The 16342-nt window shown below is 43.0% G+C and overlaps 1 protein-coding gene across 15 annotated transcripts in view; it reads left to right on the top strand.

Annotated features, from left to right (window-relative positions):
* Positions 1-15684, top strand: part of ZNF384 (zinc finger protein 384) — a 23283-nt gene extending 7599 nt beyond the window's left edge. For 14 of the 15 annotated variants that reach the window (XM_085324556.1, XM_085324551.1, XM_085324557.1 and 11 more), the window contains 6 exons: positions 3115-3192; positions 10528-10752; positions 11396-11578; positions 12414-12492; positions 13381-13539; positions 13691-15684. In XM_085324556.1, coding sequence (XP_085180682.1) covers positions 3115-3192; positions 10528-10752; positions 11396-11578; positions 12414-12492; positions 13381-13539; positions 13691-13966 — 1000 coding nt within the window. In that variant the 3' untranslated portion in view covers positions 13967-15684. The remainder of the gene's footprint in view (positions 1-3114; positions 3193-10527; positions 10753-11395; positions 11579-12413; positions 12493-13380; positions 13540-13690) is intronic. The other variant, XM_085324555.1, reaches the window with a different exon arrangement.
* The last annotated feature ends 658 nt before the right edge of the window (positions 15685-16342 follow it).

Below are 16342 nucleotides of genomic sequence, written 5' to 3' on the forward strand. Positions count from 1 at the left end.
AGTTCAGAGCTAAAAATAATTGTTGAAAACCAAAGGAAAATGCTGTCTCCTCTTGAAGCTGTTGGAGAGGTGACCTTTGTAAAATACAGTAAAATTATTTCTCCGTAATATGCATGCGAATAGACTCGCAAGTTAAAACTTTGAGGATTCCTAGCCCCTTTCTGTTTTCTGGAAAAAAAAGAAAAAAAAAAAAAAAGACAATTTTGGTAATTCCTGTTACTACAATATGCAGGCATATCTTAACTAAATTAGGATTGTAGAATGAGATGTTTCTTTTGTTCCTTCTCAGGCTGGGGAAGGAGTTGCTTATGGTACGTGTTTGTATAATTTCACTGATTCTGGTGGTGATATGCTGAGGACAATCTAGTCAGTTGCCTGGAAAGAGTTGGACTATGTTGATCATCTTGATTGTGTGTTTTTTAGGTTTTTTAATAGTGAATTTCTAATGTCTTTTGTCAAATTGAATTACCGTTTGGTTTTATGTTTCTCTTTTGACTCTGAGCTTTGTCCCAAGTATCTGAGCAAGTATTTGCTTATATCTGACTCCTGGTGTACTATTGGAAATACAGGAAGGCCTTGAATGGGCAGCACTGCAGGCAGAGAGCTCTGGTGGGACTGGAGCACAAAGAGGATTTKCATATTGCATATCAGCCTGCTGAACGAGGAGATTCCAGGTCCAGAACAGTGTAGCTCTCCTGCTGTCCTATCAGCTCTAGAAGTAAACCTGTAGCCTCCTCTATAAGTGATATAAGAATGCTTGTGACTAGATTTTTCTTTGTCAGAAAAGGTGTGAAGCTTTTGCTAATGATGGTGTTGCTTGCGAATCTTGACCATCTAGCTTTAGGATTAGTCTAGCAGAGTCCTTATACTTGGCTTTGCGTCATTAGATGAATGCTTACACCTACAGGGGATGGCATCTAAACCAGTTCTGTGAAGCATTTTCCATATAAGGAAGATATTTTTTTCCTCATTTTACTCATACGTAGTGTCATTTTAGTCTTGTCTGGACTCAATGTCAAGTGTTTATTAATCTTCCCTGACATCTTTGTAGAATTCACTTTTTCTGTGGAAAATGAAATAMACATCAGAGGTGTTTCTAGAAAGATGCTGGCAGTATGAAGTACATGGCTTCTCATCAGAGCTAGGAAACAGTGCTAGGGAAGAGAGAAGTAGCATAGATCCTGGAGATAGTAGTATTTTTGCATGCTATGGCTTCTGCCTGTATCTGTGCACTTCTTGAAGTTTGTGGTGTGATATGATCAGCTGACAGGGCTGATGAGGTGTTTCAGGTTCAGAACAAGGCCAGATCAGTTCTCTGACAAACAGTTCTCCAATAAGTTGATATTTTACAAGGGATTGATAGCTTTTTACAGGTATTGCTTGGTTCCACTATTTAGCTTGTAAAGTCATTGTCTGGGATGGTTTTGCAAGTTGTCCTTTTGAACCTAGGACATAAACAGAAAAATGGTTGGRTTGAGAAGGGCCTTGCCATCATACTGTAACCAATGAGCTCTGTTTCCCATATCCAGTTCTGAGTTTCCTTACTTTCACTAGGCTATGGAAATAAAAGGGAGTTTCAGTTTGGGAAACATGAGCAGCTAAGGGGTGTAGGAAGCTTCTGAAATAAATCTAGGGAGAAACAAGGCAAATAAGCCAAATGGCTTGGCAATAACTAGAGTTGAGCTCTAGTAAAGGAAGAAACTGAGTGGAGGCCCCCTTTAATTGGGGAATTACGGAGGCAAGAGGAGGCAGTGGAAGAACAGAAAGGCACGTTCTCAGACATTTCTCATTTGAAGCCTTTTTTTTCAGCCTTGTGTGGGATTTAGCATTGCTGTTTGTTGAACTTCCCATGGTTTAGAATAGATTCAAAAACTGGTGAGTCTGGCTCTTGTAAGCCACATATATCTGTGAAAATATCGCCAAATTTGGCTAATTTGTTAGCTTTGGAAAGATGTTAAGCATGCTCAGAGATGCTTTATAGTTCAGTAGTTGAAATATGTGAAGATTGTATTCTCTCTGATGTTACTTGAGGCTAGCATCACTCCAGGCACTGACCAGATTGTCCATCTCCCCAGAACAACTAAATACACTATACCCTCTCTCAGTTTCTATATGAGACTGGACTATGTGTGCTCTCTCTGCGATAATAAGCATCTTCCCAAGRGCAGGGCTGAAGGGCCAAGGATGCCTTTAGGCATACATAGTGCTCATTCTGCTTCAGAAGGGATTCTCTATGCCCAGCGTTGACCGTAACCACCTCCTAGTGGCCACAGAGGCAGGGTGATGAAGACACTGCTTGGTTAAAATGCAGTGGGGACAACCATGTGATATAAATAGGGACTGGAGCTGATGGTGTCTTGGAAGTCTGGAGATTTGAGTAGAGATGCAATGAGAGTGGGAAAGGAGAAGAGAATAAAGATTAGGAATGTTTGTGTAAGAAGCCTAGAAACTAGGGAATGCAGCAGAGGTTGCAATGGGGAATGCATTTGCAAAGGGAAAGATGGCACAGAAATAAGCTATGAGGAGCCAAACCTGAGAGGAGGAGGAATGAGACAGATAAGCTGAGGTGGGAAAATGAGATGTGTATAATTAGCAGAACAGGTGCAGACAAGAACATAGGAGGTGGACAGACAAAAACGGGTAGAAGAAAGAAATGTTGAGGAATTGGTAGAAGGAAATGGGGAAGAGCAACTAAAGTAGAGGATAGGGAGGATGRGACATGTGGATAAAGAGGCTGGGATGGGGCTAAGAAGCTGGTGTTTGAGACAGAGGATTGCAGCAGATTGGAAGGGTAGGGGCAAAGGGGGATTAAGTTTGGAAGTATCAGGCAGAAAGTTTGACCACATTCCCTCCAAAGCCTGGAAGAATTAAAGCCATTTTCTTAAGTTTTGCCATATCTGCAATGAGCACAAGTATGTGACATCCTCTGGCAAAGAGTCTCGTCCCCCTCTAATGCTATGCTGAAAAAGATGTCAAGTTACTGTTGCCATCATTTATCCTCTTAGCTGCAATGACAGAGGTTTGTGCAGTGGATCTAAAGATTGCTGATGACCAATGTGGGTGTCAGTATGATGCCACATGTTGGAATTTCTGTTTGCTTTTTTTAACAAGTAGTTCCGTGAGCAGCGGAACTAATGAAGCCTGGTTTCCAGCGGCTCTCTCCTGTGTGGATTCTCTGATGTCTAATCAAGGGTGAGCTTATTAGCCTTTCCCTCAGCAGTGGGCTCTAATAGGTTCTCTCTTCTTTTCCCAGCTGCATATTTTATGAGACTTGTAGTGACTCTGTTGTTAAGATCTTTACCCCTTAATCAGRTTCATTTGAAATTGGCTGATTATTTCAAAACTTTAAGGTGGACAGGTGCACATGCAGATCTGTGTGTACACATAGAGTTTGTACACTTAAACTTTGTATRCAAGTGCTGTGCTTGAAGTTAGAAAATGTCAGAATTAAGACTGACCGTATGCTTCAGGACATAGTAAGGCAAAAGTTTGTGCTGTGGCAAGTTCTCTCTCTTCTGATGAGATATGGTAGCGCTGTGTGTGTGTTTGTCTGTGAGTGAGAGAGAGAGAGAGAGAGCGCACTCTTAGTTCATAGTGTAAAACAAAAGGATTTAACAGTAAACACTCTACAGTTGTGAGCTGTAGCATTAGCACATTTTACCTTGCATGTCAATGGAATGAGTCTGTGCAGGGGGCTAGTTACTGTGTTTCAACKGAGGAGAGAGAACTTTGAAGCTATTCTATCACTGAACTATTTACTTGACCATCCTGTTAATTTGGCCTTATTGAGTCAATGCATTTTGATACCATCCTTTATTATGTGATTACAAGTATTGTGTATACAATGACTAGACTCTCTTGCCTGTCAGACTCCTGCATGTTTACTTGGGGAATCTGCAAGGAGTGGGTTTTTTTTTTTAAATATATATATATATATATATATATATATATATATATATATATTGCATAAACAAGAAGGGTAATTTGGCAAAGGCAGTTTATTGCTAGTTTGAAGAACTGGAGGCTTTCTTTGCCTCTGCGATAAATTTGCTATGGTATTCTATAGCTGCATGTGGTTCAGACCTGCGCAAGTAAGCCTACTGTGGAACATGTGCAAATATGAGTAAGCTGTAGCCTTTAGTAGATTTGCATTTCTTGCAGGCTAGAAGTGACTACAGATAACTATTGTAAAATAATTAAYGTTTGGTGGCTCAAGTGTTCCCAAACCTTGATCTCGAGTATTGCTGAATATTCCTCTCTTACATATCAGACCCAGATTAGCTTTGCAGGGTCATTGACTCTCAGCTGCAGAACAGGAATATATGAGTGTATTTTTATATATGTGTGTGTGTGTGTGTGTATATATATATATACATATACACATACACACACATATATAGTATACATTTTCCTTTGGAGAGGGCTTGGGGAAGTCCTAAATATGAGGTTGGCCAATCAGAATTAGTGGATGTGTCTTAATTAGTTACTGTTTCACTTCTCTGTCTGATTTTTATTTTTGCTAAGGGGGAGGCAGTGATGAAACAAGAATATTGTGGGGATAAATGAGTGCTTATGGAGCACTGATACTTCAGTGATGGGTACCACAGATGAGTGATTCTGCTTTATGAAATTGGATTTGCATGTGGTCGACAAGGCTTGAGGCCGTGCACAGAACGATGATGAAACAAAAAGCTAAACGCTTGCTTGTTAGGTATTTATCTCTGTAACAAAATAAGGATGCAGTTCAATTGAAACAGTAAATGAGGGTGTATCAGAATGTGTTTGCATTGTGGAGCCAAATTATGGTGACATAGATGACCTTAATTCTGGCATTTCCAAATTTGTTAGTGCTTTCTCATGGGGTTTTATATTCTTTTAATCTWAGCTTTTGCATCTTATCACTGTATTGGGAAATGTCTTATTGTATTTTATTGTTTTGCCGCTCTTTAATGGTGGCTGATGTCTGAAATTGGTAGACAAGGTCCTAGGTCCGATATTCACTGATCTTGAGGTCAGCRTAAAATCATGACTCACAGTTTACAGATGGAACCAATACTGATGGATAGCTAAAAATGATAGGGAAGCTGTATGTGRTTGTTAAACTGGGATTATTCAAGAAAAATATATTTTTATTATAACCAAAGAGAAGGCTCAGTTTACTGGGTAATACTGTATGACTTCCCCAACAGAGTCAGCGACTGAGGCTTAGATGCTTTAACATATTGTAAAGCAAACAAAATCATCTGGGCCTGGATAGAAATGTACTATTGGCTACCACTGAATATGTCTGATCTAAAAATAAGGAATATAGGCAGGGAAACAGTATCCTAGAAAGCAATGACTATGAAGAAGAYTTTTAGGAATAAAATGATATTTTGTAAGCTCCCAGTGCGAGGCTGAGGAAGGAGGAGGTAAATGTAATTGCTGGAGTGATTAAAATAAGAGATATAACTGGTGAAGCATGCTGAAATACCACATAAAGGTCTGGGCTTGATATTTTGAAAAGATGGCTTGGAAAAATGGACAAAATCTGGAATGTCCTCAGAAATCTAAGAACTGGATAAGTGATACGTAGTGAGAGCATTTAAAAAACTCACTGCCTTGCCAGGAGAGTGGTGCATGTTATTTTCTGTGGCCTCATGACCACAGCTTATGAAGCTACCAAGTGACTGAAGGACTGGAAATAAGTCAACTAAAGTCTTGGAGTATAGCTGATGCAGTTTTCATAGTATGCATGTCAATAGTGTCAACTAGTAAATGCAAGCATAATGTTAACTTTTGAATAGGCGTGGATGATCATAGAATCAGTAAGGTTGGAAGGGACCTCTGGAGATCATCTAGTCCAGCCTCCCTGCTCGGCAGGGTTACCTAGAGCATGTTAGACAGGGTTGCATCCAGGCAGGCCTTGAAGATCTCCCAAGAAGGAGACTTCACAACCTCTCTGGGCAACCTGTGCCAGTGCTCTGTCACTCTCACAGTGAAGAAACTCCCCCTTGCGTTCAGGCAGAACTTCCTGTGCTTCAATTTTTGCCCATTGCCTCCTTGGGACAAAATGGGACAAAATGATGCTGGGTGTGGAAATGGGTAAGCCAGAGCTACAGTAATCAAATGCTTTCATTTGGCAATTTTATATTCTCTGGCTTTATTTAGGTCTTATTTGAGTTTTTTAACTCTCTATATTAAATAGTTACACTATCTCCTTTCCCTTACGTCTTACAAATATTAGCAAGGAACTGTTTAACTTCAGCTTTAAAAGATTGGGGAGAGGGGGTTAAATTGGCATTCATCATGAACTATGCCATGTTTGCATTAGTTATTTCATTAATTGTGCATTACAAAAGGAGTAAATTCACCTTGCTAATTGAACTGCTGACTTTGACAGCCTAAACTTATTACCTAGTCTGACTTCAGACATTTCATTCCATTAATGTGTTTGTAGTACAACAGAAGGAGCAAGGGCTTAATTAACAACTAAGACCAAACTCAGATATTAGGAGTTTGAATTCTCAAAGTGATGTAAAAGCTTACAGAGTTTACAACTATGATATCAATTAATTAAGCACTGGACAGTTAGGCAAATTTTGCTATGAATTGCTCTTTCAGCAGTTATTTTGTCTCATAACAGCATCCAATGRATGAAGCAGAGCATTCCATGAATAGTGGAGCAAATCCAGCACTGCATGCCACAGAATTGTAGTCTAGTTGCTATAAGTGTAATTTCACTTATGACTCATCATGATAAATTTCATCTGGGAGCAGAATTAGAATTGTACATCCAGCTTTTAATGGCATTTCATGATTTTGAGGGTGTTTCTGTGCAGCATGAACATTATCTCAATGTTTAACTTCTATAGATTCTCTATAAAAAGAAAGAATGATAAATATTGGAAGGCATTACTTTTGATCTTTGGCATATTGCTGGGTACTAAATTAGCTATTTATATGGAGAAATATACCTTTGCGTTTTTAAGAGTACGTTCTCTTAGGCTGTCTAAATTTCCAGTGCCATAACAAGAACACTGAATATGTACAGAATGGTATGGCAAGCAGTCGATAGGAAGTTATATCAACAGTGTTGGGAATAGTGCAGTCATGTCTGCTCCTTGCTCTCAGAAAGAATACAGTGGAAGTAACTGTTTTAAAGGCATAGTGTGAAATGCTTTGAAACTTGAGGAAAAAAGATCAAAAATGGCCATTAAGCAGGAAAAAAAAAGAAAAAGAAAAAAGACTATTTCACACATCATTATGTTCTTGCTTAGCAAGCAGCACTTGTGGTTTTTCCTTTCTCCAAAAAGGAGAATTTCTAGAGAAATCTAATACTGATAAACACCACTAAAGTGTCAGATATGGTAATCTCGCTGTCCGTACGGACCTAACATTATTCTGGATCCGTACTTGCCCACTAGAGGGCTGATTGCATCCTCCTTTTTAATATTTGATAATGTTTGATGCAAAATGTGAAGCCCTTAATTAAAGAGATCATTTGTTCCTTTGAAAACACCTGATACCACATAATATGAAACTGTCTGGAGTACAGCTTTCTGCTGTATTCTAGGGCTTTTTTTTTTTTTTTTTTAATTCGTAAAGGTCATAAATTTCTTTATGCTACATAATATTCTTGCCCTTTCAGGGCTGGTGATAATTAGATTATTGGAAAATGAGTTGTTGCAAAACTTTTTTTTAATGTTGATTTTGAAAAAMAATACAGTACAATGTCTACCACTGATAAATTCAGGCGGACTTTGTTGGGCTTTTCCCCCCACTTATGGTCAGGTTTATCTTTCATTCTAATGCAAGTGCTGGAGAGGTTATGAAATACCTTCTTTATAAATTTATTTGGAAATTTTGAAAGCATATTCAGTCTTTGTAAATTAAAATTTGTTTTAGAGAATTTCTGAGCTGAAGGTAGACACCCAACAGAAGTGTAGGTAAAGGGAAARGTGCACAGAAGTAGCAGACAATAAAATAGATGGCTTTATGGCATTGTAGAATTAATGGGTGATACTGCTTTCTTATGATTTTTATGGTATTGGCCAAGTTATCTTTAAACTTTTCCTCCAAACCTACATAGACTGGACTCAATGAATTTCTACTAGGAGGCAGATTTTTCCATGCATGACATCATTCTTTAAGTTGTCTGATCTTGCTTAAGTTTTTCAATAATTGGATCTAGCCTAAGTTTTTCAATAATTGTTGATTACATAGACCACAGAATTAGACGTACTATTGCAAAAACAATCATACCGTTCCTGTTTACAAAGGTGATACCTGCTCTTCCTCTTTGTGTTTCTGTTAGCCATATTAGCACATCGCATTGGGAGCTTATTTTTCAATTGAACAACTTTCATCAGGGAGTGAGATTCTGGATCAGACYTCAATCGAGAATACTGGAAATAAATGTCCTCTGATGGAGCTAGATAAATTCATGCATGGAATTATGATGTAATTRCTTGCAATTATGGGAACTGGAGTTGGTTACTCAGATTTTCTGAATTTAGTGTTCAACTGGAAGTTCTTTATAGCTTCACTGCTTTCAAGGATACAGTGCTCATCTTGTAAGTATGACTTGATAACTCCAGTGTGCATATACTCTCAAGTCTTCAGCAGTTTCTGAAAGTTTGGTGCAAATTGAACAAATGTTTGGAGATACTTSGGTTTATAAACTAAAAACTACTTTTTTAGGAAAAAAAAGAAAAGAAAAGATGACTGATGTTCATTTCAACTCCTCATATTTTTAACGGACCTAGGCATAAACAGGCCAAATTATTTCTGTTTGATTCCAGGAAGGATTGATTTGTGTTTGTGTGAGAGAGGATATATAAGGATATGTTCTTGAAATAGTGATGCATCTAGCCAATGGGTGTAATACATAAATGCATTTTGATTTGTGCATTGTATTAGGGTTTGTAGTTAAYGTGGAATAAGAGAAAGATGAAGATAGGAAATGTGGCAACAACTGTTAAGGGATGATAATGGATGTAAAGCAACAGTGATTGGGAAGAAAAAAAAAATGTTATGGCAGGTGTACAGTAGTGTGTTCACTAGGGAGGCATGACTTCCTGTTAAGTGGCTTGAATTCAAGCTGTAGCTTGGAAGGGCATGTGGAAGTTAAGGTAGGTGCTGGGTAAATATTGCCTACATTACATACATTGATCAGACTAAACATTTCATAAAGGCTTCTGACTCCAAAACAAATAGTCACAATAATAGATGTAGTGAAGCATTATCCTGGGAGGAGAACAAATAAATGAACGTGGGGAAGAGCAGGATCAACTCTGTGGCTTGTAGCACCTGCACAGACTCTTGTCACTTTACACTTGTAAAACATGAGGAAATTCCCAGACAAAAACATAATCAACCTGCTATGAAGGTTGAAGTCATGTTTGCCAGACCTCTTCTGGGTGATAYTTCTTTTTCTCTCTGATGTGACCTGGAAGTTTCAAGTGCAGGTTCCATTTTGTCTTTTTTAATCAACAAGTCTGCAAGTGAAAAGTAAATTCGGAGAAAGCTTTGCCCCTCAATTGGCACACAATTAAAGAGAGAGGGGCAGAAAAGAAAAAAGAGAAGTCAGGTCCCTTGGATGCAGCTTCTATCTCTCTATCACGTTATCAACCACAAAATCTTTTACTGTCTTAAACTGTGTAACAATTCAAGCTTCTTTTAACAGCCTTMTGTTGTGAGGGGGGAACAGTTTTTAAAAGCAGTATCCATAGCAGATAAATACCAACTGCTTCTTTCTGTTCAGAGAGTCTGTGTGTGACCAAATATGTTTCTCCTCATTGTGGAAACAAAGGAGTCCGAACTCCTAGACAAGGTGTTAGGCATCACATCAGTGATGAAAGTTCATGAGACCAATGAAATACCACATTTGATTTCCACTCACTAGGAGAACAGCACTGTTCTTGTTTTTTGATATTGCCTTCCAACTACTCAAGTGTCTTCTCCAAAAACAGGAGCAGAATTAAGTGGTTTTGGTCATAACTGCTTTTGCAGATGTTGCAGTACATGGAATTAACTTTTATCATGAAGTTGAACCTTAACTTGGGATTTCTAGGCTTTCCAGCTTTTTTGACTGAAATAAATCCTTTTTTTTTTTTTTTTTTTTTTTTTTTTTTTTTTTTTTTTTTTTTTTTTTTTTTTTTTTTTTTTTTTTTTTTTTTTTTTTTTTTTTTTGTCTGGGAATTATTATTCTAGCCCTCTTCATTTTCCTATTGGAAAATTTCTGAAGTGCTGCATCGTCTTCCCCTTCTAAGCCTAATAAATTAACCTCTTTAACTCTAAGACCTGTACTTTTCTTGCTGCAAGGTGTAATTTGGACTCCTCTGCCAGTTCCTAGCTTAAGTTTGCCCCTCTGGGACTGGAGGACTCGCAGYTAAGCACAGTATCCAAGGTGAAACCTCCCCAGAACCACATAGCAAGAAACTATCCCTTCTTCACCCAATATGGAAGACCCCATCCACTTAGAATTGATACATATTGGGGCTTGCCCCCGTGTGACACTGTCTCTTCCCCTCACCCCGGTCCCAGGTGCCGGATGTGTTCGCTGACCTTCTACTCCAAGTCGGAGATGCAGATCCACTCCAAGTCCCATACGGAGACAAAGCCACACAAGTGTCCTCACTGCTCCAAGAGCTTCGCCAACAGCTCCTACCTGGCCCAGCACATTCGAATCCACTCAGGGGCCAAGCCCTACACGTGCAGCTACTGCCAGAAGGCCTTCCGCCAGCTCTCCCACCTGCAGCAGCACACACGGTAAGGGCCAGAGGAGGCTGAGGGCCATCCACACTGCATGTTGCTGTCATCCCAGCATGCTGTGAGCACCCTCAGTGGGCAACTACCTGGGGAGACCTTGCTGTTTTTCACAGGCTGGTCACTTCTCATACACAACAAATTGGCAGTAGTGGTATCTTACACATGACTTTTTGCTTGCTGTGAGGGGCTGGGTGTGTACAGAGGTTAGTGCTGTTTTACTCTAATGGATGTCTGTAGTGGAGTGGTATTTCTGACAGAAGGTAGGACTTCTTATGTCAGGGTAGAGTGGATATAGAAAGACTGCTCCCTTTCACCCCACTGTAGTTCTGCCAGACACCTCAGTCCAGACTTGCAGCCCCCTGCGGTTCCAGCCATAGGCTTCCCACACACAGATTTGCCAATGCCCCTCAGTCCAAACTCTATTGTTCCTCTCTCTGGATCCTCCCCCGGTGCAGACAGACCATGGTTTCTTGAATCCAAGGGGAGCACGGTTTGACACGAAACAYGCTCGTTCCCAGTTTGAAGTTCTTCCATGTAGCCAGATAGCCTGGTGCTGTCCCACCCCCTTTGTGCCCTGATTCCATCAGCACTAGCCAGATGGTGGTCGTGTCCAACTGCTGCTGCTCCTCCTCCTCTTCGGCAGGATCCACTCCAAGCTCCACACGGCGATTGTCAAGCCACACAAGTGTCCTCACTGCTCCAAGAGCTTCGCCAACACATCCTACCTGGCCCAGCACCTCCGCATCCACTCGGGGGCCAAGCCCTACACCTGCCGCTACTGCCAGAAGGCCTTCCGCCAGCTCTCCCACCTGCAGCAGCACACACGGTAAGGGCCAGAGGAGGCTGGGGGCCTGGCCCTGGCCCCCCCGCGCTGCCGGCATGCACCTGTGGAGAACGCGCGCCAAGCATGCGGGGGGCGGGCGGGGAATGCGGCCAGCTGCACCCCCAGAAGGAGGTGGCCCACCAGAGTGGACGGAGTGGAGGCTGCGCAGGAGACACTGACCACGTCAGGGCAGAGGTGGGCACATGCTAGCCCTGGGGATCCTTGGTCTTGCACCGTGGCGGGCACAGAGAGAGAGCGATAGAGAGAGAGGCATTGGCCATAGGGGAACCCAGCCCAGCACCATGAGGGTTGAGCTCTGTGACTGAGTGTGTGGAAGCCCCTGGTATTGCAGGGGGACAGGAGGGACAGACACATGCTGTAGCAGATTTCAGCCTGATAATGTGAGAAGGAAAGTGATTTGAGTGTGTATTCTGAGAAGGAACAGAGTTGTTTTCAAGGCCTTTTGGGAAATTAGAGCAGAGATTTTCCTTGGTCATATGGGACACCTGAACTGGGAGCAAGGAGCCTGGGCCTCCAGACCCCTTCCCAGCATACTTTCAGGTGGCTCACGTGCCAAGCTGGCCACACATTCATGAGTTCTTGCTTCTCATTCCTTGCCATTCTCTGAACTCTGCTTGACTGCATATCTTTAACATCTAGCTGGACACAGGGGCTAGGCAGAGCTCTCTTTGTTCAGCTAGAACAGCATCTGGATTCAACATCTTCCCTTACCCTGCTTTCCTGAGTGGCTCTGAAATTTTTATCACAGCATCAAGCCTGGCAGTCTTCCCTGTCTGGCTGCTCACTCCCTCCCATTTGTGCTCTTCCTCCTCGACAGTATCCACACTGGGGACCGGCCCTACAAATGCGCTCACCCTGGGTGTGAAAAGGCTTTCACCCAGCTTTCTAACCTGCAGGTAAGGAGCTGGGCTTCCCCTTTTCACCAGCAGGGGCGGGAGGAGAAACTTCTGCCCTATTATGTAAGAGATGGAGGAATTGGGGCAACTGAAAGGAAAGCAAAAAAGTGCTGAAAAGCTGTTGATGCACTGGGGGGAATGATTCATGGCTCTTGTGGTGGTGGTGATCCCGAGAAGTCACAAAATGAGTTCTGTTCTGCAGAATCGTAAGCTTGACTTGAAAGTGCCAAGACTTTGGTAAAGCTGGATTCCTCTCCCTCTAATCTGTTCTGTGGAGTTCTCTGACTCAGCTGGGACAAGACTTTTGCTAAATGTGAAATGTGGAGCAAAACATGAGGGGTTTTATTCCTATTTGATAGTATTTTGTTTTACAATGAAATGAGGGGGTGTGAGAATAAGGATTTAGAGAAACAGGTGTTGTGCTCTGTTACAGTATCCTGAAGGAAGGCAACTGCAGGAGATGCCAAATGGCAGAGCTGTAAATGCCCATAAACACTTAAAACAGATTCTGTCCTTAAGGGCAGTGACAGATATGAGGAGTAAATGTGGAGTGAGGTAGAAGAGGAGAAAAAGAAGGAAAAGAATGAGAGTTGGGTGAAGACTGTGAAGAGGGAGGTTGTGGACAGTCAGGATACTCCCTTCTTCAAACATCTAGTATGCCCAAGGAAAAAATGGCATCTGTGGAGAAGATTTGGGCTGGAGACAAGAGCTCTGTGTCCTACACCAGGAGCCAGGTGTCTTATCATTCAGCATACTGGCGTCTAGGGAACTTGGAGCCTTCTGGAAGGGGCTGTGAGAGAGAGAAGTAAAGCCTACCTATAGTATTAATGTTCACTTCCTTTGCTGCTTTTTCTTTCTCTTTCCCCTGCCCTGCTGCCGTCACCCCAGTCCCACAGACGGCAGCACAACAAAGACAAACCTTTCAAGTGCCACAACTGCCACCGCGCGTACACAGATGCTGCCTCGTTGGAGGTACACCTGGCTACGCACACGGTGAAACATGCCAAGGTCTATACCTGCTCCATCTGCAGCCGGGCCTACACCTCGGTGAGTGTTTGCACTATGTGGGGTGGGAGAGCACAGGTGGAAGGAGTAGATCCTCTAGGTCCAATGGGAGCAGCCCCATGAGCTGTCACATGCCTCCCTGTAGGCTTTGTAAAAGTCATCCACTCCTCTCATGCTGTTCTTCCCATTGCAGGAGACATACCTGATGAAGCACATGCGGAAACACAACATCCCCGACCCGCAGCAGCAAGTGGTTCAGGCCCAAGCCCAAGCCTCGCAGCAGCAGCAGCACTTCCAGCCCCAGGGGGGTGGGGCAGCAGGGGGTCCTTCTGGAGACACTAACCAACCCAACGCTCCCCCTCAGTGTTCCTTTGACCTGACTCCTTACAAGACTTCAGAGCATCACAAGGACATCTGCCTCACTGTCAGCACCAGCGCCATCCAAGTGGAGCACCTCTCCAGCTCCTAGAGAGACCTCAACCCAGGGAGCAGAAAGCCTCTTGTGCATAGCCTGTGCCCAGGGGCACTGCTTGTGCAGCAGCCCTCCTTGTGCAACAGTCTCTGGCCTCTCCTACTGCAACAGCCTCTTCTGGCCGTGTAACCCTGTTCATGGCAGCCCCTTGAAGAACAGCCTATCTCAAGGGGGTGCTCCTTCTGTGCAACAGACTGCCTGGTAGGAGGATGCTTCCTTGTGCAAGAGCCCCTTTCCTGTGCTGGGATCACTTCCTCATGCAAGAGCCCCTCCTTTCAAACCCAAATGAAAGGCCCCTGTTTTGCCTTCTCTCACTGTAGGATGTGTATGAAGGGGGGGGGGTGCCTGTTGAGGCATGCATGGTGGATGGGATGGAGAGAGGGTCCTTGTATGTACAGGGGCTTGGACACATGTTTTTTGCAGGCCATAGAAGAATGTGGCAGAGTTCACAGCTGGATGGGGTTTTTTGAGGATTTCCTTGAGTGTCTAAGAGAGAAATATCCATTCCTGTCCCTCCTGCTTGTGAAAGGTAGGAGAGGTCACTTGTCCTGCCCTGAGGACTGGATGGGAGAAACCTCCTTCTCCCCAGTGGAAGGTGAGACGGGGGCGGGAGACGTAAGGTGTGTCTTTGGATCTGACAGGTGCCTAAACTGTCTGAGGGGTGTGGAGTATTGCACTCTTTCTCCTCCCCTCATGGAGAGCAGTAGAGAGGAGTCTCTCTGAATTGGCTGCTTCCTCTCTCCCAGCTGTCTGAGCAGCATGATGGCCAAGGCTCTGTAGGGAGTGTGGGTTCCTGCTCATTGCTCTTCCTGCCCAGTGTGGATGATGTACTAGCAGCCTGTACTCCTCTTCCTCTCCCTCTTTTCTTCCCCCCACCTCCTCAAAAGAGCCTGCAAGCATCAACAACAAACCAAAAAGCAACTGGAGAGAGGGTAAAAGACTGCCAAAATAATCATCACCCTTCTCTCTACTCCCTTCCCTGAAAGGCAGAACAGCAGTTCTTACTGTGGCACACCTGTCCTGCCCCCAGTTTCCCAAAGGGAAGGAGGAGGAGGAATAGACCAATCTTTTCAAGGAGTCAGCAGGAGACAGGGAAAGGCTAGCTTCTCCTGCTCACCTCCCATCAGAATGCTCTCCCAGGTTCCCTCTTGCCAAGACGGGCTGGACTCATGGCAGTGGTGGCCTCTTCTGGACCCTGATCATGGGAGAGAATCCCCAAAAGGTGGACAGTGGAGAGAAGGGGATGAAGTCCCCACAGAGAGACCAATCTAATGAGAAGGGGGAGCCAACAAGAATAAACTGAAGGCTCCTTGAATTTATATATATATATATATATAAATATCTATTCCCCAGCCCAGCCCGCTCTGTCCTTGCTGTAACTGTTTCTATCTCTGTGTTTATAAAACGCATAATCCTGGCGAATTTTTATTTTCAATCTTTGTTTGTTTTTCCCTCTCTCTTCGTCTTCAATTCTCCTTCCTTTTTTTTTGGTCCACATGACTACTGGTCTTGTGTCACTTGTTAGTTTATTTGGATCATGGAGGCTGACTCAGAAGAGAATGARAAGACAAGGGAAAAAGCACGTGTTGTTGGGATTTAAAAACAATCATCCACCCAAAGCGTACAGAATCTCAAACTTCTGTATGAGCAACCAATAGGGGCTTTTTTTTTTTTTTTTTTACCACCTTGTATAGAAATAAATTGGTGTAAAAGGCTTTGTGGAGGTGCTGCTTTGAGCACTCTGCCACTGTGATGTGTGTTCCTTCCCCATGCACCAGAACACTGCATGAGCATCTTGTTGCTGTGAGTCCTGAGCGGCTGTGTGAATGCAAGAATAGCGCACCCCTGCCTTGGGGCAGCCTAGTAGATCTGACAAGGGAATCTAGGAACTCTGCTCTTTGCACTCTGCACACGTGTAGCCTGTGGCAGAGAACTGTTTCTGTGCGCTTAGTCACCAGGCTTGGCTGCAAATGGTTGAAGTGTTTCGTAGATTTATAGTTTAGGCTAGAAGAAGCTGTCTGATTTGACTTCCTGCATTTCACAGGTGACATTTCAACTCACTTCTCCTGTATTGAGCCCCAGTAACTAATGTGTATTCGAGGTACGTATTAGTGAAATGCATTGGCTTGATTTGGAGGCACTGGGATACAGAGAATCTATCCCTTCCATTAGTAGCCTGTTTCAAGGGCTTAGTGTTCTCGCTGTTTAAATGTTGGACCTGATTTCTCCTCCTCTGAATTTGTTTGGCTTTAGCTTCCAGCTACTAGTTCTGGATGTATCCATCCCATTGATTCAGAGAGCCTTAGAGCACAGTGGGTGTTTATCCCCTGGCTAGGTATTTAAACATTGTAGTGTCACTTCTCAGTCTCCTTT

Source organism: Rhea americana, unplaced genomic scaffold, assembly GCF_003343005.1.
Source record: "Rhea americana isolate MKP2758 unplaced genomic scaffold, rheAme1 scaffold_92, whole genome shotgun sequence".
NCBI classification, from domain to species: domain Eukaryota; kingdom Metazoa; phylum Chordata; class Aves; order Rheiformes; family Rheidae; genus Rhea; species Rhea americana.